Consider the following 23,056-nt stretch of genomic DNA (forward strand, 5'->3'; position numbering starts at 1 on the left):
CTTAAAATACCTCTAACTTTAAAAGTATACTTTGTATTTTAAATATTTCAGTTCAATTCGAAAGGTGAGAAAATTTCCTATTGAATAGTGTTCTCATATCTTTTAAGTAATTAGTTTTAATTACCTTTTAGCTGTAAAGTAGTTAAAAGTTAGTGTTTTGAGGAGGTTTTTGCTAATTTTCTCGAAATAATGAAGTATGATTATAGCAATATCCATTTTCCAAAATTTGGGTTTTAGGACGATTCATAATTTGTTCTTGGACGTCATATTTCTATCTCTTCTCATTTCTTTGTAATTTCATTACTATACTTTTCCTGTAACCGACTTGCAAGTGCTTAAAAGACTCTAATCTAAAAAATATACTTTATATCGTTATTTACAAGATTTCATTGGAAAGCTGAGAAAATGTCCTATCAGTGTATGTACAAATATCTTTTAGTTAAGTGTACTAAATGATTTTTTACTAACAAAATAACTCAAAATTTGTGTTTTTTGGAGAGTTTTGTAATTATTCTAATTATTAATCAACAAAATTATCGTTACTATTGTTCATTTGATGCCCCTTAATGTTCTCTGTAACTTTTTATTTGACACTTTGTCTATATCTCTTTTCATTTTGCTGCTCTTTAATAGTTAACACAGCATGACCTCGCCACAAATGTAGTGGGTTCGAAATCGATATTTTTGCATATGAAACGATGTGATAAAAACGATTTTGCGTCGAAACCAAAAGAGATAATTGAATGGAGTCAAAGAAAGAACTGTAGAACTTGCTGAGATGCATTATTTCCATGATAATAATGGTGATGTTTATTATTTACTATTTTAAGAAAATTAACGAAAATGCTAATAATAGCACTAACTTTAAACTAATTTACTTTTAAAACAATACTAAATTAACTTAACTGAAAGGTATTAATACCTTTTTCACTGTAAAATTTTCCTGGCTTTCGAATAAAAAGAAAAAAAGTACAATAAGTGCCATAATTTTTCAATTAGAGCTAGTACTAGTGAAAATGAGATAAAAATATCCAAGTTGAATAACCCAAAATCATGAAAATAAGAAAAGGTAAGTGTATCATGTCAAAGAACGAATTAAGCAGCTCATCAAGACTAACAATCTGAATTATTAAAATGATGAGGTTAACTATTAGGATTTTCAAGAAATGAACGAAAAATCGTTTAAAATTGTTTAATTTTCAATAAATTACTTTGTAAATGCTACTTAAACTCATTAGCTGGAACATGTGAGGGCATTACTCAATGCGAAATTTTCTCACCTTTCGAATGGAACTAAAACATTTAAAATACAAAGTATACTTTTAAAGTTAGAGGTATTTTAAGACAAATAAGTTTTTTACACAAAAAGTTCAATAACTCTGTAACGGTTGAGATTTGATGGTATGCGTAGAACAATTTTTTTCTCCAAATATAGCAGTCTATCACCCCCCGAGAGATTCTTAACCATGAACCAAACACCCTGTATATATATATATATATATATATATATATATATATATATATATATATATATATATATATATATATATATATATATATATATATATATATATATATATATATATATATATATATATATATATATATATATATATATATATATATATATATATATATATATATATATATATATATATATATATATATATATATATATATATATATATATATATATATATATATATATATATATATATATATATATATATATATATATATATATATATACATATATATATATATATATATATATAAAAGTCAATGTTTGTATGTATATGATTTATAGACTCCCAAACGGCTTAACCGATTTCCGTAAAAATTTGCACACAGTAGGTATTTGGTATGAGGCGTGTTTGTGTGCTATTAGTTGGAGATTATTTGCCCGCCAGATGGCGCTTCGGAACAAATTGCGTTTTCCTCCAGCAACGCGCGATGGGTATTAGCTAGTACCTTATAAACTTCTATTTTGATTTCAAAGTGTGTCTTGTTGTAAAATACGTTGGTTATTTTCCTTCCATACAAACTGTTGGAATCCTAATATACAGTCTGTTGAATAGATACTTCCTTCATTGCCTCCAAATACCTAGCGTCAACTGATTTCAAAAATATACAGATTTGTGGCTGGAATTAACACGAAATGAGCGATAGTCAAATATAAACGAACGTGGGTCGAAATTTGTGGAAATTGGGTTTTTCTGTATTTTTACGTTTCCATGCGTCGAAAGTAGATATACCGAACGGTAAGTGAAGGAACAAATATTCAAAAAAAAATCTTCGAATTGTTGTGTGATAGAAGCTGGTTGAATTCCCTAGCAAATCGTCGGCTCAATAAACTAATCTACCTATGGATGTGTGTCTTGCGGAACGATCCTCTGTCTGTCGCCTTCCAGTACCAAGGAAGGTCGAAGTCTGCGCCTCTTAAAGTCAACCAAAAATGTATGGCAAAACCTTCAGTTGAACAGGTCGGACAACAGAGAGTTGTATGAATACGTAATCATCGAAAGCGGCTAAAATGTTGAGACTAGTTCCATCTTCAAGTTATTTATGCAAAAGAAGTCTTAGCGGGCCACAATATGTTCCGATGATGGAACACTTAGCGTCTCGTTCTTTTTGGTGTTCGTTATTGAATGTAAAAGAGAGATATCGTGACAGATATCATGAAAAGAATATTAATTTTTCTGTTCCGAAAATGATTAAGAAATAATTATACATACATCAAAATAATTACAAAGCAAGTGACCCTACAAAATATTTTGAAGTGTCTTTCCACAGTAATTCCACTATTTTTGAACGTTACCTATATATTTTTACATTTTAAGAAAGTTGAAAAAATTTCCAAGGGTGTGACAACGGGACAGAAGTAAAAAACATTCAACATTGATTAGCAGACGAAACAAATATTTCCCGTCACGAAAAAAAGGCTTCGATGTCACCCACTAAAACACTGCTTGAGATCAATTTCTGCAGGCCGTGGTTCTGATTGTAATATTGAGTGCATGGTTTAGATGTGGAAGCGTGGAGACTTTATGATCGCGCAAGAACGAGCGCCTCTATGTTCCCGCTTGGAGACCGTCCATAAATTACGAAACGCTAAAATTGCTCAAAAGTGACTCCCCCTTTCACAAATTTCTCTATTCCTCTCCCCTTCCCTATTACGTAACACATTCTTTGAAAAGAATTTTTTCCTTCAGTAAAAATATGTTACGTAACAGATTTTTGGTGGTACCCAACGTGGAAAACAGATAGCATAGGTGAGTTAAGCGAAAGCAATTATGTGAAAAAACCATAGATAGGATTCGAACCCAATGCATAAACCCTTACGCTATCCCTGGGATATGCGAGATCCTGGACGAAAGTGTGCGTAGATGATCGCGATTGCACGCTCGCATTTGTTACAAGTTTTGTAGTATCGCGATGAGCCCGATCGTTTATATGTTAACGCTTTCGATCGCGTGGGCGTTACACGCGTGGGCACGGGTCCAATGCTGGAACAGATTGCGTGGCCACATGTTAATTAATGTATATGAGTTCGCTTCATTCTGGCGTCACCACGAGCTACCCTTCAATATTGGAACCCCTAAGTTTCGGAAAATCAGTCGGTAAAATATGTTTCTATAAAAAACAAAGTAAAAACTTATGCACAGAAATTTTTTTGACAACAACGTAAAGAACAAAATTTTGCTGCCTATTTCAGTCAGAGCCGTTGGTATGGGGCATCTAACAGACCCAATCGAATAAAGGGGGGGGGGGGGTTATATGTACATGTAATGCGTCACAGTGGATCCACTCCATACAAAAGCTGGACAAAACCTCAAAAGTAGTTAAAATGACTGAAAATATCATCTAAAGGTAATTTTGGTACGCTGAACTCGATTTTGATGAAATTAGGCCTCTAAAATGAAAATTAGACAGCCTAGGGTGACTCTAAGTTTTTTTTTAATTTCTCCAAAGTTCATTTTATTAACTTTTCAAACAGATATTTTGTAAGTAAACAGAAACATTTTGATTTCCTACAGTAGCACTTAGTAACGATCTAGCCAGGGTGGTTCCAATTGATATTTGTTTGTGGATCTTCAGTCCAATCTGACGGATCACCCCAAGCCCTGAATTTACAAGCAGCGTTCAGGTTAAGAAACCATTTATCGCTCATATCAGTAAATGCGTCATTTGCTACTGCGACAATAAAAACTCACATTTTCACCCGAAAAGATGTTGGCACTCACACAACTTCTCCGGATAAATACAACGTGTTATTTCTCCGGATAAATAAAACCGCCGAAGAATGAGCGAATGAGTTTATCACGGTATCCTTTTTGCACTCGCTGCCTTTGCGGTCGCTATTCCAAAACACGAAAAACCAAGTTTATCGTACTTCTTTGTCGCTTTACTTTGAAATTAAGTGTATATTTTAACGCTTTTATTGATTTCCACGAAATTAATAAAATAAAATAATAATTTTTTCCTTCTCCGGTAAGAAAGGAACAAATCTAAAAAAATTTTATCCGAAAAATTATTCTCACGCTATTTGTGGAGACGGAGAATTTTGCGACTCATCTTATCTCGGAAACGTTGGACATTCTTCTTGCGTGAGTGAGAGAGAATTACAATGCCTGTCCACCGGTGAATAACAATGCAAAACCAATCCTATGCGTCTCTATGAAAAAACTAATTTTACATGCGACCAAATATCGACGTTCCGCGCAAAACGGCGCAAGATGATACTATGATTTTTGAAAACTCGATGATTCTACGCCAGTTGTACTAGATGAAATACTTTAACACGCTTTTGCCGATAAATAGATGACACTGTGAATGTAAATAAGTTCGCGTTAACAACATAGTTATATTGATTTCATCGGTAACTTTTTAAATACTCATTATTCCTAAAATAGAAACACCTATATGTGTTGTTAAATTATCAGTGTAATACCTATTAAAGCCAGCTGAATTAGAATAACCAAAATCTGCTTGTCACTCAAAATCTTGCAGATTTCCAAAAAATATGTAGCACTTATATTTTTCAATCGATTGACTCAAAAAATTAGCGAATACAGCTTTAGGTATTGTACATTTAGGAAAAAATATAAAAGGAATGAAAATCGAAAACTAAGCTTGAGGGTATTGTCCGGCCCGACCCCACTGTGCGCGTGATCGTTTTCTATCATTCGTTGCTTGAGTTTTGAATGAGCAACAACAACAGAGTTCACATTTTTCGGATAACACGGCAGTAGGGTTTGCAGTACCGACCCTTTTTGACGAGCCTTCAGTACCGGTAAAGTACCGGTTTTTTTTAAATTCGAAAAAATCGGATGATTGGATTGTGCTGATCAAAAAACATGTTTATTGTTTTTAATTGCTTCGGAATGGCATGACTCATTTCAGCAGAAGATATTTTTTGAATGCGGCACCTTCTTTCTTTTCGAAATCTAGGCCACTTTGAAATCAATAACTGCTAAGCGGTGCGACTTTCGTCGAATTCAACAGAAGGTAAATGTAAGAAACCCTATTAACAACAGTAAATCAATGCGAGAATGGCAGTCAATCCGAGCGCGTTACTTGTGTTTCCCCTCTTGCTTTTCTGTAAATTGACTTCGACCTTTATGTCGTTTACCTACTATTCTCTAATGCATACTAACGTTCCTTGCTTTCCGATCACCAATAATTACAAATCACCCCATTTAAAGCAATTCACTAAGTCTAAAATTGTTAGCTACTAAATCGCTGTTCGTTCTTTTATAGATAAAGGTTTATGAGCAAACCAAATACAGCCATGATTTAGACGTGTCACACAGTGAATAATGAAAACCAATTAGAATGTCGCTAAAAAAAAATCATAGCAAAATTTTACGCCTCTTATGCTAGATGTGAATATTTTGAAATTTAGTACAAGATCGTTAAAATTTAATTTCGACAAAATAGTGCAGGAAGAAATCTACCAATTCAACTTAAAATGTGCGGCAAAATCTGTCCCTTAACCGAAACCGCAAGACCATCGAAATTTGGTATAACGATCTACACAGAAAGTGCATCAATCGGTTTTTCTTCTTTTAGTAGGATTATAATTGGTTTATAACTTACCAATATGGCAGCTTTGTTTTTTTGTCTGGAAACTGCAGAAAAAAAATGGACGCGAATGGAATTTTCATGTTATAAAATATATTTGGCGGTTTGGTAAGTATATACCTGCAGTTGCTTATATTTTATTTGCTCACACGATTGATATTTTGGGTTTTGTGGTCATAGATATTATGGGCAGGCTTGACCTACCTACTTCGCCTACTGATATGGTGCTCATTGGAGGTTAATACGAGAGTTTGATGGGTTAGCTAGTAGCGGCGCCAATTGGATAAAATCAGGCATTTTAGCACAGGGTGAGAAGACGTTTATTAGGATGCGGCCACCTCCATGGGCTGACTTCAGTATTTAGTCTGCTTAGCTCCACTCTAGTAACTGGGGCCAATTGTAAAAGACTATTTACGACTCGGAACTTTTTAAACCATTCAAAATAGCCGTTATCAGCGCTAATAAACCAGCCCGAAGAATAAAAATTTGAAAATTATTCCATTCAAATATCATTTTTATTTTCGATGGATGGAAAGTAACATATACAGCGAAAAAATCGATTTTAAAACATCTGACTGAAGCTCCTTCGTGACTGGCTCTCGCTAATTTCACGCGTCGAGCCGCAAATTTTGTGCTGAGTAAAATGTGATGTCAGCGAAGGTTATTGTTCAACCCTGTGGAAAATTTGAAATTTGTTCATTTCATGAATGAATTCCTAAAGCTTCGTATTTTCTCTGATTCTCCACAAGCTATTACACTTGGAAGTACATGCATTGATCTTGTGTTTGTCAAAACCGTTAATTTAGAAAGTCGAAGATATCTTTTGTACGTTTCATATCATCGACTAACAGTTTGTTTGATTGATCCAGTGTTTAATTTGTAATCAGCAATGTGTTATATCATGACAAAATTACAACCAGTTGACAATCTACACCAATCATGTCAAAGTCGCATTCGGAAACAATATCCAGCGAATCGCGCATCAAAACCAACGCCATGATCAAGGATTCTTTTTAGAATCATCATAATTATGTTAAAGAATAATCAGGTTTGTTTTATCGCGAAAGGCGCAAGCGTTTGTATGTCAACGTGTTTGATCGTATGAGTGGGAATTTGCGTTTGTATGGAAACATTTAAGATCCCGTATATTAATTCGTAGGTGCCACAATAAAAATAATCATCCTGTGTTTTCAAAACGGATACACCGCACCCCGAGCCCCCACGCGAAGCTCGAGCCCATTCGGAGATGACTAGATAAATCACAAAATCCCCACTCGTCAAATGAACCAAACCACGTCAATTGGGCCAAACATCCATAAAACGCCGAAACCTGGTGCCATCCCGAAGGTTAATTTCCAACTATTTGAATCTAGTGCGCACTATCAGGTCTTTTTTCGCGGGTGGGATAACTTTGCTGCATCATCTGCTGTAGCTTGGTGGTTTGTGGAACTATTCTCTATCACGTGGTCTTGATGTCGGATGCGTCTGTATGCGTCTTGTTCTTGCAGGTCACGATTATGTATCCGGTTTCGGCACTATTTTTCACTGGTTGTTGGTTTTGAGGTACTGGGTGCAGTCATGGTTGAATGGGTAGTAAAGCAAAGCATTCGCACTATATTTCGTTCCGGAGTTAGACGTTTTATTTCGACAAACTTCTCGGGAGAAAATCAAACATCCAAAGTATAGAGAGTAGAAAACGCATTTTGATGGCAGCAACAAACTGAAGTCTTGTTTTGATCTCATTTTGCTACTTATTTTAATATCAACGAAATATTTCAACATCTCAAAGAATTGGCTGACCGACGAAGGCACACAGTGTTGTTAACCTGCTGCATTATCGTTACACGAACTTCGTAGAGAATACCTGGAAGCAAGTTTCTCCTAGTATCATTTGAAACCGATCAAAATGAAAAGTTTTATGTTCCTATTTCTAATGAAGCTTTCTACATCAGCTAATTAATTGAGCGTTACTAGAAATGCACTACCATCACCATTATCATACGTTACCAATATTCACAAGATATATTCACGTGTCAATAACCTCGAATCGCATTCATTTCCACTTCGGAAATAACATGTTTTTTGTCAGACATAATGAAATTTCCCTTGACAGAGTTTAAACTCAGTCCGACTCCCATGGACTCCCTTTCGCAATGCAAAAATGCTACTTTCACTACTCTGCGAACGACTCCAGTGATTTTAGTGTCATCCGCGAAGTCAATGAGCACGTGAGTTTTCGAAATAATTACTCCATTCCTAAAAAAGTCACGGGTGCGTTTCGACGTCGTCTCATCAGAAACCGACACTAACTTTAGCGTCAAACCGGCGCTAATCTATTCCGGAAATAAGCTAGTATTGCTATCAGATGAGACGGGATCGAAGATCACCCGTGACTTTATTGAGATAGGATTTGTGCCCTCCAGGTACAAAGAGCGGTTTCATCAACCTTTGGTAGGAAGATTAGTGTTTACTCAATTTTTCCTTCTTAGAGAGGAATATAGCACAGTACTCCATTCCTATTTCCTTTACACATCAAATATTCGTCAAACACCTTCGAGTACAGCGTTGAACAAAAAATAGAGTGCATCGCCCTATTGTAATCTACCTAACGTCACAAATAAGTCCAACGTCTCATCGGCTATCCTGACACTTCATGTTAACCACCTCTCTAAGTCTCTACCGCTTTGAAAAAATAATTTTTCTGATAAATCGCCCTAGAAGTTATTATTGAGAATTAAGCCTTATTTTTGCGAGGTGTCTTCAGTAAAGTTGTCCAAAATGATACTTGAAACAACATTGTTGAAGATATGGACGCTCATAAATAATCAAAATATGGAAGATGAAAATGAGTATTTTATTGTTTTAAATAACTTTGCAGAAGGTCATACAAGTGTAGGAGTTAAGATTTAGAGTAATATTAGAGCAGCTTGTTTAAAAGAGTTGTTTTTCCCATATAACTTTATATATCGATACACTCAATACATAGAACTGTCACGTCTTCAACAAAGTTGTTTCAAATATCATTCTATACAACTGAAAAAAAGTCTCTAAATATATAATTTCTGGTAATCTATATCTGAAGTATCATCAAAATTATGTTTTGCTACTTTATGTTATAAAACTTCTTCGAAGACACGAAACGTCCGGAGTTGGTGGTTTCGAAATTGTTAGATCTTGACCATAAAAATCTGTTTTTTTAACTTCTTTACCACAATAGATCAAAACACTGGTAACTGTAGTTAATGTACCCAACAAAAATACATATATTTTCGTATTCTTGATGTTAAAAGCGCATAATTTGAGGATGCGACTTTGTATATAAAATCAAATTACGCCGTCCAATTCAGTTCTCAAATGTACACTCTAAATAACCACTCACTTATTTTTTCAAATTTTACTTATTTTTCGATCCCACTTATAATAGCCGGTCCTGACGTACTAGTGACAAACGAAAAACTTCCCGAAAGTTCCATAAATAACCAAAATGAATTCAAGAAAAGTCCAAGAAGAGTCCAAGGAGACACATGAAAATGCAATAAGATTACAAGAAGAACTCTAGAAAATATCGATAAAATATAAATAAGAGACGAAAACGGCATAACAACAGTTCAAGGAGAGTGCAAAAAGAGCCCGAAAAAAGTCCAAGAAAAGTTAAGGAGTAAGAGCAAGGAAGAGTGCATTAATCATCCTAGAGGACCAATCAGTTGTTTAAGATATGTGACTTTTTGGATTTTAGTGTCCACCTGACGCTAATTTGGCGCTTATCTAACTAGCATTAAGTTGGTGTTAGTTACTGACGACACTACAAAACAAAATGTTTATCCTAGTGGAGCCAAGAACAGTAATAAGAATTGGAAGAGTCCAAGGAAAATCCAATAAGACTGCAATAACATTCTAATAAGAGTCAAAGACCGGTTCAAAGTCCAAGAACAGGTCTAGAAGAATCGAAGCAGGCAGGAAAACTCATTCAGCCGTGTGATTGCATTTGATATTCATACATTCCTTCGTCCAACCTCACACAATCAGCAGTGAGCATGGAACGAACAATCGAGAGACATTACGATGAACCCTTTTTTCACCATCCTGTTTGTACAATCAGAATAATGAGCGAACGTAAACTAGTACTGAGTGGTTAAAACTACTTCAGAAATGAACCCACCTCAGCAGAATTGAATACTTTACGCTGACGTCACAAATGAACTGAGTGTTCATTTTTGACAGTTCGCTTGTACTGTTTACATGGACTGTTTACAATGTTTAGCCGATTTATTTCGTCAGAAGCAAATCGCAAAGAATTTTTCTGTTTATGTAAACAGTACAAGCAAACTGTCAAAAATGAACTGTCGAGTCGAGTATGGATGCATTAGGTGATTCATTCAGTGGAATCCTTATTCTTCGAATAATAAGTAGGGTGTAGTAACCTATTTTGGCCCTATTAGTGAGAGGGTCGCACTATTTTTTGAACAACTACTAAGCTAAGCTATATTATCTATAGCCTTTCTCAGAATAAGGTATCAGTGAACTGTTTCTTAAACATCTATAATGCCCATAATCGCAAGTCAGTCCCATGTTCTATGGGATTCCCTATCTGCATGGACTGACTTGCGATTATGGGCAGTATAGATATAATACTTATTTAGCAGAAATGTCTCAATTTTTAGCATAAAGAAAAATAAATGTACTCTGCTTGGTTCGAAACCAAGAGGTGCAAAATAGAGTCAACTTAGATTACCATAATATGCACCTTGCCTTATCATAACCACAAACTAATAGAAATCCGACAGAAAATCTTTCAAACTTACTTATATAATTCTCTCCCAAGTGTCCTTGCTGCAGCACCACTAGCTTGGATGTTTCCGGCGGTGGCGGGGTTGGCGCCACCACCGTCGCTGCCGACGTGGCTATCGAACCGTTGCTATGAGCCGTTGCTATGCCGACGGAGCTGATGAGTGTACTGCCCGAGTTTGACGTAGGATGTAGCTGCGGCTGCTGCTGCTGCTGCTGATGATGATGATGATGGAATTGCTGTTGCCCTAGGTGATGACTATTACTATAATTACTGGCGCAAAGGTTCGTACTGTTGTTCACGGATGCGGCGGTGGTAGCAACGGGTGCATAGCTATGGATAGGGATAGCGTTACTGCCGCCGTTTGCGATTACCGCGTGGCCATTGTGGCTGCCACTTAGGTTAATTGTGTAGGTATGATTGTTGATGGTACTACTGCTGCTGCTACTGCTTCCACTTATTACGATATTGTTGTGGTTCTTAAAGCTAGTGTTGTTATTGATAATGATGCTATGATTGCCGCCGACACTGCTGGCAGCACTGATTGCGCTACCGTTGCTGGTACTGTTGCTCTGATTGGCGTGGTTGCCAGTAGCAATAATGTGATGTGGCTGTTGGTGCCCCAAATGTTGCTGTAGGATAAGCTGATTGGCTTCCAGCGGAATCGATGAAAGCACCATACTGGAGCCGACAGACGACGTCGCGTCTAACTGTCCCGAACCCGGACTGGGGACTGGTGAGGATGTTTCCACTGTAACGTGCCCACCGATTATTGTTCCTCCTCCACTTGTACCACCACCACCACCATCACCATCGTCTTGGGTAGGCTGCCGCTCTGGGGACATTCTGAAACGATTGAGAAAGAGAAAACATTGAGTAAAAATGGAACACAGTGTAAAAGCGATTTGTGACAAGACAAACATCGACAAAAAATAACGCTTTCAAGTAATTAAACGCACTGCTTTCAGTCCCAGTTACCCGACAGTCTGCCTACCAGCCGGGTAGCGTAGCGCTTCTCGGATGACCAGTGAAACTGCGGAAAATCGAATCGATTTAATAATAACAAGAATCCTCTTCCAGTCAGTGTATGCTCTCGCTACCTCCGCCTCTGCAGTTATATTTTTTGACACATATGCGAATGTTCCGCCCGCGTCTGTAGTTGTGATTTGCTATTCTTTGCTTAGTTAGATTTGTTTATTATTCTCAAACATTTTTATACGCTGCTCATACTCCCACGCCCACAACCATACACAACAATTTGGACTCGGTCGAGAATCTCCTCAAAAGGTATCGCCCCGATCAGCGGATACGGGAAGAAGGATGTTGTGGGCCACAGTGCTGTAGGTCATAAACAATTAAGACCGTGTGCCTGCCCTACCGTTGACATAATGGGTTGTCCTGGCGACGGTCGCAACGGTAAACAAAAACCGAACAATTCCACGCCCTGCCCGTCCGTCGTTCGACTAGACAAGGTGGAAAGCTTCGGTCCTGGGGTGGGAGGGAAAGGACGCTCGTTTCACTCATCACTCCAGTTGACCTTGACCTTCTTATTGCTCGTATAGAGTGACGGGAACTGCCACTGCAGTTTGTTTTGTTGTTGTCGTTGTGAAGGTTTCCTGTTGCCTAGGACCCCCGTCTAAGTAGGCTGACGTTTATTCGATGAGGGTGCTTCGCGACGCGATGTATGCCACTCTTTACCTATACACGAGGTTATTTAGTGCGCACGTGTTTATACATTGGAAACCAGTGTGGAATACAGACCCTGTGGCAAAAGACTGGCCAAAATTAATTTGACGGGTAGGATTACATCTAATTTATCGGGTCCAGACTCTAACTGGAGGACAATCATGTGAAAGTACTCAAACAAATTCCATTTTTTGAGACATGATCGGGTGTTTGCTAAACCGGTTCACGCTCACCTTTTGCTTACTTCTACTTTGTTGAACGTGCGGATATGTTTTTGATCCAAAATTACTACTACATTTACGTGTATGAGCGAGTAATGAAAATACCGCACTTTCTCGCGTATTTAGGAATAACTTGTTCAGAAAGTTGTCAAAGTTATCTTCGAAGTCCCCAAGTTCTTTGTATTTTCTCGGACACATTGAGCAACCATACTAATCCCCGGTGGAAAATTTTGCTTGATTTGAGGTTTGTGACGCATATGGCAACCACCCGTCAACCCAGTAAAATTCAGCCGGAAATGAACTGGAATTCTGGCTGGTTCCAGTTCGCATTTCGGCTCCAGTGACACAACCGATTCTAACTAGAATCGGTTGTGTCAATGGAGCCGGCATGCGATTTGCAACCAGCCAGAATTCCGGTTCTTTTCCGGCTAAACTTAACTGGGCAGTGACGGGCTCCCGCGTGAATGAAAGATCCAGTCAGAGCCCTTCCCCAACACAAACAAAACAGCAAATTTTACCGCCGCCATTCGTTTTATATTGCTTCCGAAGTAAATCATTTTCTGTATCCGATGGATTCACGGAGAAAATAAATAAACGGGTAAGTACACAACCAATAACAACTTGTACCCCGTGTGACCTCCACGAGATCAAACCACAGATAAACAGACATAGCACACAATTTTTCGCCAGCTTCAATAGTCAAACTAAATACTCAAACTTTTTTCATTAGGTTCCATCAGCAAATGAGAGCTTCTCTTCGTTAGCTTTCTCTTCCGATAATATTATACATTTTGGTTGGAGCAGGAGTCGCATATATGCAAGTACGGGGGACAGACCACTAATGAAAACTTGTACAGAGGGACAATCCACTTGTAAATTACTGTTTTGGAACCTCCACCAGAGTTAGTATTCCGATAAAATGAGCGGAACGATATTTTTGTCTGGTTGTCTGTGATCGTACTACCACGTATGAAGAGCATGTGCGAAAGAGAGAAAGGCTTGTTCAGGTTTCGACCAAACTGGTTGGCAGAGGTTGGTTGTTGCATATTTTTTTTGTTCTTTTAATTATTTATGAAGTAATGTAGAGCTCTTAATGCAGAGCAAAAAAAAGGTGCTCGACCTCTTCGCCGCCAAAAGTGGGCTTGTTAATTGACTTCTTGCTATATCATTGACTTTCCAGAATATGTCATTGGCAGAAACAACATTGATTTGACGATTTTCGTGGACACTGCCATGATTCGCTGGTTGGGCCACAGCCACTGTCGGACTAATGAAATTGATTCGCTAGTTGGACCGACTGCCCGAATAGAAATGCACAACAGTATTACAGCATTTTTTATTGTTACATTACAACGAAAAACAATGTTATTATGGAAAAATAATCACATTTGTTGTTTCTACATCCAATTTCATTGTAAACCCGATTTTTACATGAAAAAAGGGGGGTTGTTAAAGGATGTAACAATGAAAAAATAGATCTTTTCCCATACATTCTGAAATCAAAAACATCGATTTACATTGTTGTTCCGATGTAGATTTTGGAGGCGTAAAGGACTAAATCATAAGTACATCGATGATACAAGAAAAGTCGTTAACAAATGATACTGTTGTAAATTCAACTTTTCTACGATCAATTTCGATATTGTTTTCTGTTCGGGTGACAATTCTCGACAAACATGTCAAATGGTCCTAAGTGCAAATAAGAGCCTCTCTTTGTTTACTTTCTCTTTCGATTATTACGGCGTGAGCATAAAATTTTTCAATATTGTTTGAGGATATATCGAAAAACGCTGATTTTGACTAGCATATTATGCTAAGAGTTACTGATCAAACGTATAAACGGACGAGTTATTAGCGAATGCGAAAGTAAACAAACAGAAACTGTCATTTTCACTTAGGACCATTTGACATGTTTGGCTAGAATTGTCAAATTCTCCAAAAGAGATGTTAATAGCGTAAACGCATCTGTTCACATCACTAATTATTGTCTATTGATATTGATTGTCAAATCAGATTTGACGTGAGATTTTGGCGTTCTGATGCTTTTTAGTTGGACAATGGTCCAACTAAAAAGTGGCCCAGTTAAAAAGTGACCAAAAGTGACGACTGTACAGATTTTTTATGTTACTACATTTATTTGTCTATAGAGAGGCATTTTATTCGCCTTCTTGTTCCGATTAGAATAAACTAATCCTATAGAACACAACATGATGAAAAAATTAAAATAGTAGGCCAGCGAGTTTTATTTACATCGTGTTAGAACTTAAAAGCGATTCCACCACAGTTTTTTGTACTGGATGAAATCAAAAAAAATCAAATCCATGTATTCAAAGTTTCATCAAATACAAATTAAATACGCCAAGGTCCCATACAAAAGGGTAATCATTTTTTGGCTCTCCGAAAACTAGATTTAATGAACCCTATGCATGGATTTTGCTTGACAACTAACAAACACTGAAAAGTAATAAGAAATGGCAACACATTTTGATAAATCCGATCAGAGCATGCCGTTCTTAAGTTTATTAAATTTTTTTTTTGTTTACATTTGTTTGTGTCTGTGCAGATTTGTGGTTTGATATCGTTTAGTGGCCAGTAGTGGTAAGTTGGGTGGCTCTTTAAATAATCTCTTCTCGTTAGATTACATATTTGTATTTGGTTTCATTCAAGGTTTTATTGCGAATTGGGGAACGAATCCAGTATGGCTGCGTATTAGACAAGTTTATTACCAATGCCGCTTGTCCCCGAAACTGAGTCAGATTCTAACCCGGTTGGGTTAGAGAACTTTAGTTAGAGTGTGGCCATGAGGTCGAACATGAAGTTTGACGTATTCACAATAGAAATACGTTAGATTTCTGCTCGTTTGGATACGTCAAACTCGTCTAACTAGAGTGTTCTAGGTTGGGTTGCTGTCAGTCAGCCCGGGAACAACTTGACAGCTCCCATATATTGAACTCATAAGCAAATTTTGTGGTGATTTGGTGATGTCATGGCGGCTCGAATAGAGCAAAATTTGAAAAAGGCGCATCCCATATATTATTTTTCAAATCTGTAAAAAATAAACAATTTAAGCATTTCTATCATCAAATTTATTTCGTCGTTCAAATTAGACACTGTTCCCATTCCGCTATACTCAAACAGAAACGTAAATTCCATTTTGAATTTAAAAAATCCAAAATAAAATAAATTCGATTCTCGGAAATACAAGAAGTTTACTTGCAAAATCAAGCCACTTCCACTTATATTGGAACTCCCGAAAATCTTCCGGATGAAATCAATATTTCCTCAGGCATGAAATCCTCCGGTAGATGCCGTTCCGTTAGGCTTCTATTGGACTGGAGTAAATTGCCAGAATAATTCTGAAGGGATTCGTACCAAAACCATCGCAATATTTGCCGGACAGAATAATTGCAAAAGTCGAACAAAACTCTGGCAGGAGTCGAACAAAATTGTACATTCCTGGCAGCATTATTGCTGAAACCGAGAACTGCTTGCTGTCAGATTTCTGATAAAAGCACACAAATTCTATTTAAAACCAATTTTGCTAAATAGGTAGAAAATCCTACATAAAGGGCGACGAAATTATTGCGACACCGAAAATGTCATGCCAATTTTCTTATAATGTTTAAAATAAAACCAAAATTTTAGGGTAGTTTTATACATATATTTACTTCAAAAATCAAAAGAAAAGTTAATCGAGGAAGCCTTGAGCGTAAAATTGAACGCATTTTCGCTTGATGCCCTCCATCAAATCTTTACAGTGTCATCCGGTACCAGTTTCTCAGTTTTGTTCCATTTTCTTAACATGTCCTTCTCATCTTTGACTGTCTTCTTGCTCTTCCGAAGTTCCCGCTTCATCATTGCCCAGTACTGCTCCACCGGGTGCAGCTCCCGACAGTTTGGCGGATTCATGTCCTTTGGAACAAAATGGACAGAATTGGCCTCATACCACTCCATGACACTTTAAGAATAGTGGCATGACGCCAAATCTGGCCAAAATAGCGGAGCTTCGTCGTGCTGCTGCAAGAACGGCAAAAGGCGCTTCTCGAGGCACTCAGATTTGTAGATCTCGCCATTTACTGTGCCCATTGTCACGAAAGGCTCACTCCTCAGTCCGCAAGAGCAGATGGCCTGCCAAATGAGATATTTGGAGGCCAACTTCGACATTTTCTTCTTCTTAAATTTGTCGTCCACATAGAACTTGCTCTTGCCGGTGAAAAACTCCAACCCCGGAATTTGCTTAAAATCGGCTTTTATATACGTTTCGTCGTCCATCACACAGCAGCTATATTTTATCAGCATCTTCTCGTAGAGCTTCCGTGCACGAGTTTTAACCGTCGATTGTTGCCGCTCATCGCGGTTTGGGAAGTTCTGTACCTTGTAAGTATGTAGTCCAGCTGTCCGTCTTTTTATTCTCCGGTCCCGGTTTTCTTCCAGCTCCTTTGCCGTGGTCCAACGTCAACCGCTCCTAGAACCGCTTCAACATTCTGGAGACGGTTGAATGGTGAATGTTCAACGTTTTTCCCAACTGCCGGTGCGACAGGTTAGGAAATTCCAGGTGTTTGGAAAGAATTTGTTCTCTCGACTCGCGTCGGTTCACCTCCATTTTCGTTGAATCGAAAAACACGACTTCGAGTTTGACAGCATGTAAACAATACACATCAATGAGAAAGTGTGCAAAATTTGGTTGATTTTTACACAATGGTAAAAAAGTTATGCCCTGTTAAATGTGTCGCATGTTCGTTTCGTTGTTCGTGCTACTCGTACAGAGAAGGCATACTAGCGCCACCATCAAATCGGTGGTACATATATGAAACAAGCGATATCTGTCAAGTTGTTCCTGGGTTGCTGTCAGTTCATACATGTTGACAGCTGGTTAGATAGGGTGACCAAGTAAAAACCCAGGCCAATCGAAAGGGAACTCTTATCCTCCCTAGAATTACTATATTAAGAGTTAGGCGGACAAAAAGCCGGAAAACTGGCAGCTCTTATTTCAGGAAAAAAAAACACTGGCATCCCATGTAAATGTTCAAGCTTTAGCTTAATAATTTCATTGTCGTCGTAAGTAAGAACTTTACATGCACGAATAGAAAAACCAAATCGAAGATCTTATGATATGATTTCATACTTGTGCGAATGTATCTTCTTGTTACAGAAAAACAATTTGGTTCTTTTCGTTTCTTTACACTCGATAGCACAAGATAAGAGTAAAATAGTTATGACCATAATCACAATACCTTTTCCATATACATCCAAAGAAAAGATGTTATGTGACGTCATGCTCGATTGGCTCCAGTATTTGACATGTTCAATTGGCTCCACTCAGTGTCTCCGCCTAACTATGAATATAGTAACTATAATCCTCCCATGTTACCTGTCAGAGATGCCAGATTTGCAGACAAGTCTGCAAATTCGCAGACTTTTAATTTAAGCTGCAGATTTCTTCGATGACGCAGATATTTGCAGATTTTTTAGTTTGGTTGCAGATATTTGCAGATTTTTTAGTTTGGTTGCAGATATTTACAGATTTTTGAATGAAAAGGCTTTTGATTTTACTAGCTTTCCTGACATTTTTGTTCTTCCCAGACTTTTAAAATTATTATTGCAGACATTTGAAAAAAGTACCTGGCATCTCTGTTACCTGTCGTTTTCGGCAGTAATAAAGAATTTCTGGGGATCTGCAGCCAGAGCTCCGAAGATAAAATATTTAGATAGATCGTCTGCGTAAGACAGACGAGCATTAAATATACATTGAAGTAAAGCAGAAACATCAACGGTTTCAAATAGCTTTCCTATGTTATTTCTGGCGTTCTCCAATGCCAATCATTTCCTCTTGATCTGTAAATATGAACTGGATGAATGCTGTAATGTAATTCGATAGGTTAGCACAAATTAAACAACATAAACTGAAAATACGTTTGTTGTTCGGCATATTTGCCGCATGACCTTCTGATAATTTCAAAAGGGTTGTAACATATTGTTGTAAGTGAAAGTAAATGAAAATGGCACCGATAAGCAGAGCACTACGGACTTTTGGCACCCTTGGCGGTGTCTAAATTTTGAGCCACTTCGATGTTTAGATTGATTTTCATTTTTTGTTCGACTTTCGAACAACAGTTAAGTGCGTACCTGGAAATAGTATTTACACTAATCCCGACTTTCAATATGGCATAACTTTGTTTTGTTTTTGAATCAACTTAAGATTTTAGCGATTTTTGCGGACGTCCCTCAAGTGTATTATTTCTTCACATTATGAAGCCGACCAATACAGATGGAAAATTGAGCAAAATTAACACATGGACAAAAACTATAGGCAGATGAAATTCCTTGTAAAGGGTAAAATTGTTCTCGATGGGACGCCAAATATAACAGCTCGAGGATGCGCTGCTATAAAGTCGAAGAAACCAGCTCCTTGTTTAAAAAAAATTAGTTCAACCATGACCACATTTCTGCTTCATTAGTGTAGCTATGAAACAGTGAAAACGAGCGATAAAGTTAGCGATAATTTTTGCTATTTTGGAAATTTTAAAATTTTGCAGTTGAAATTTTGTGTAGTCTATCTACTTTAGATTTGAGATTAACGCCACTCATTAGGAATAAATTTGAATAGCTCTGACAGGGCTGTAGCGAGCTCTTTTGATGCCTTTTGTGGATTCTCATTTTTTCTCCACTTTTGTGTTTATATTGGCTTTCTTTTTCAGTTCGGTTTTTGAACAGTACCTAGTTGTAAGTGCCTCGAAATGGCACACTCATCCTGATTTGTTTTACGACTTATACTATGTTCACACTACAGAGTAAAAACATGTTATAATAATTAGCAACAAGAAAAATGTCATCAAGATAGCGTTAAAACATGTTTTAACTCGTAGTGTGAACGTATTTGATACAGAAAATCAAGATTTCTGCACTTCCTTACGGTTAGCGCTCTTGGTGGTTGCCAACCCGGCCAATCGCACGCTACGAGCCTACTGGTAACTGATCAAGGTCCATCCGGACAATTTGGAATTTAGGACTGGTGGTATCCAACGGGGAAAAACGATCGGAAATGGTGAGTGAAGCTAAGCAATCATGTGAAAAAAATCCCCCACCCAGAGGCGAGACTCGAACTCGCAACCTTTGAGACTCCGGCCCAATGCACTAACCCTTATGCTATCCCTGGGTATGGTGACATCCCAGAAAGAACATATGATTATCCCACTGGCGACGGTGATCGTACCCTGCCTGCAAAGCGAGGAATCACACACAACGGCAGCTGATCACCCCAACACACATTTGATCTATTTATGTAATACCACCAGTCCTAAATAAGGTATTGGCACTTAAGCCAAAAGACCAAAAAAAATTGAATTATTAGTTTAATTTGGAATTGCTCGGTGGATATTTCGACCCGCGGTGTATCAAAAAATGAAATTCAAAAATGTCCTGATATAATCTTTTTTTGAAAAAAAAAATTCAGCTTATTTAAACCGATCATTACTATTTTAAACAATAAATAGGCGACAAAGGATGATCCACAAACAACATGCCATAACTTTAAAAGTATTCAAATATTTGGTGCCTTCAGTAAAATTTTTCGCAAAAGTAAGAGCTACAAATTTGCTCCAAGCACCATCTCAATACAATTATTTAAAAGAAAAGCAATGAAAGTATCTCACTTATAGGAGGATTAATCTGAGGAAACACAACATCAAAAGAAAGGGCACATTACATCCATTAACTGCTGCGATGGCGGAAGGGGGGCGTTAAAAATCATTCAAAAAATGCTTCCCAAATAAACATTTCCCTTTCGTTTGTTTATGAGCGAAGATCCGAAATTCTTGCCGCCCTGACAAATAGGGTCTGCCAGGTAAATAATAACCCAAGTAGTGGGAAAAACCCTACCAACAACTCAAAAGAAAACTTACGGATAATGAGACATCTTCAAAGCAATTTTGTATTTAATGCTGAAGTTTTGGAATGTCTTACAAATATCACCATTACGCAAGATAGATCGTGAATATCAGTCTACTTTCTACTTCTGCTGCAGCCAGACGTACAATCGAGCCAAGTGAACAACAGGCCTCTTGATCTAGTGCGCATTGTCTCGAGAACAAAGAACACATCGGATTATTCTTGTCATCATGAGTACTGTTCACGAAAAAGCTCTACTCCGACCCAACGCTGCGGTCGTTGATTTTAAATTTTGTTCAAAACGACCGAGTTTTAGTGAAGTGGAATACCTACTGTAGGTAAAAATGCAACTTAGGCTTGCGGAAGTGCTGTACCTTCAGTATCATCATCTTCGCAATGCAGTGTTAATATCCTTCAGCACGTTAGCGTTTCGTTTTGAAGAACAACTTAAAACACGTGGTTGAAAGTGACAACGTTGTAATTAAGATTCCCGTATATATTGAGAATGATTATGTAGATGTAAGGTTATATGACCTATCACCTCGTACCCCTCATGAACCAAATTGCAAAATGCATGTCGCAATACGGAGAAGTAGAATCTGTTACACCTGACCCTTGGAGAAACTTCTTCCCGGGTACTCCTAACGGCGTTTTTGTAGTAAGGATGCGGGTTGAAAGGCCTATACCCTCCTACTTGGCAATAAAACTAAATACTCACGGAACTACAATTATGCAAACTACGCTATGCACCCATGAGGGGCAAACTCCTACGTGCAAGTATTGTAATCAGACAGCTCATCATGGACAACCTTGCGCGGAAGATGCAGAGGAAAATGCATCTCAGCCGATGGCCAACTCATCTACGGCAAACCAACCTAAAACAGAGCTTTCAATACCAATGCCTGAACCACAAACGGTGGCCAAATTTGTGGCAGCTGTTCAGACCATAATGACAACCGCAAAAGAATCATCCAGCACCCCAAAAGCAACTGTAAGTAACATCGGCAACGAATACAGTAACAATGACGACGGATTTACACTGATCAACAATAAGTGCAAGAAGCAAGGGAGAACATCTGATCCCGGACACCAAGCCAGCTTCGACCGGGACGTGAAAAACAAGAGAGAATTAAATGAGCCCCCTGACGCTGTTTGCCAACAGACCTCCCGAAAAAAGGTCTCCGCTCGCAATAAAAAGTTGCGCGCACGAGATCCAATTAATTAATTATTGTTTGTATTTTTATTTTTACATGTATTGTAAACGTATAAAAGATCCACGGCTCCGTTAAGCTACCGTTATGAACCGTGTCAAATAAACGAATTAAAAAAAAAACATCTCCCAAGAAAGTTGAATTAATTTGCAGTCTTCAAAAAAGTTGTAGACAATCGAATTATCTTTCTTACTTTGATTTGCAGTGATAAACTGATGCATACAGTACCACCTAGCGGTGAAAATTCAAGTTAGTGGGTTTTCTTCATGTAAATTGTCAAAAAAAAAATCCATACAAACTTCACACACAGAGAACAGACATATAAGCTAGAGCAAAATTTCCTGAAAAACTTGTGTAAACATTTAAAGGAAAATACGTTGAAAATCACCATCGCATACAGGATCGCACTGTGTCCAAGTTTGCACGCAACCCCCGTATAGCGTTTGCAGACCGATCGTAGCGCCGCCTAGTGGCCAGTGGCGACTTGCTGGTAGCATTTCAAAACGACAGTTTTATTTCTTACAGACATTGAAAACTTTACTTGTATGTTAGTTTTCAGTGCTTCGAATAAGTTGGTGCAGTGGCTAGGCTTGTCCGATATGGTTAAAATTTGGAGTAGATACTCCTGACATGACCAGAAATTTATTCAGGCGTAAGCCGATCGAGCTTTCAATAATTCATATACTGTATTCATTATATTTTTATTATATATACTATGAAGGATATTCGGTTAGAATCCGGAAATCATTGATTCGGAATACATGTAGAATATATTTTTATTGACGAAGCGTGACAAAAAACAACAACTCCGTTCCGCCATTTTTGATTATCTCGGCATTTGACTGTCTACAAACACAAACCAATACAAAACTATCGTTACAATTCCTAGCCCCGCAAAACCTTGTTCCTCATTCCAGCGCCCGATCGAAGCAATCCTACCGACTTGCTATATGAGTGATTGACAACCTTCGCTTCTCCGAGTAAACCATACCATAACCTAAATACTCACTGCATTAGTAAGTACACATGGCGGTTAGTAGCTATGAACAGCCATGAAATTTAAGGATGGGGCACCAGCAGCGAACGCCCGTCTTATGTTGCAGCGCGGCGACAGGTGAGGAAAAGATGCACATACTACCTTATTAAAATATCAAAGGAACCCGTTCAAGTGCTACACTTTT

The 23,056-nt window shown here is 37.8% G+C and overlaps 1 protein-coding gene across 11 annotated transcripts in view; it reads right to left on the bottom strand.

Moving 5' to 3' along the window:
- LOC131685485 (serine-rich adhesin for platelets) overlaps positions 1 to 23,056 on the bottom strand; it is a 248,995-nt gene that overhangs the window by 21,817 nt on the left and 204,122 nt on the right. For 10 of the 11 annotated variants that reach the window (XM_058969223.1, XM_058969225.1, XM_058969222.1 and 7 more), the window contains one exon: positions 10,887 to 11,716. In XM_058969223.1, coding sequence (XP_058825206.1) covers positions 10,887 to 11,715 — 829 coding nt within the window. In that variant the 5' untranslated portion in view covers position 11,716. Of the gene's footprint in view, positions 1 to 10,886; positions 11,717 to 11,829; positions 11,853 to 23,056 lie in introns of those variants that run through there. The other variant, XM_058969227.1, reaches the window with a different exon arrangement.

The sequence above is a fragment of the Topomyia yanbarensis genome, chromosome 2 (assembly GCF_030247195.1).
Source record: "Topomyia yanbarensis strain Yona2022 chromosome 2, ASM3024719v1, whole genome shotgun sequence".
NCBI classification, from domain to species: Eukaryota; Metazoa; Arthropoda; class Insecta; order Diptera; family Culicidae; genus Topomyia; species Topomyia yanbarensis.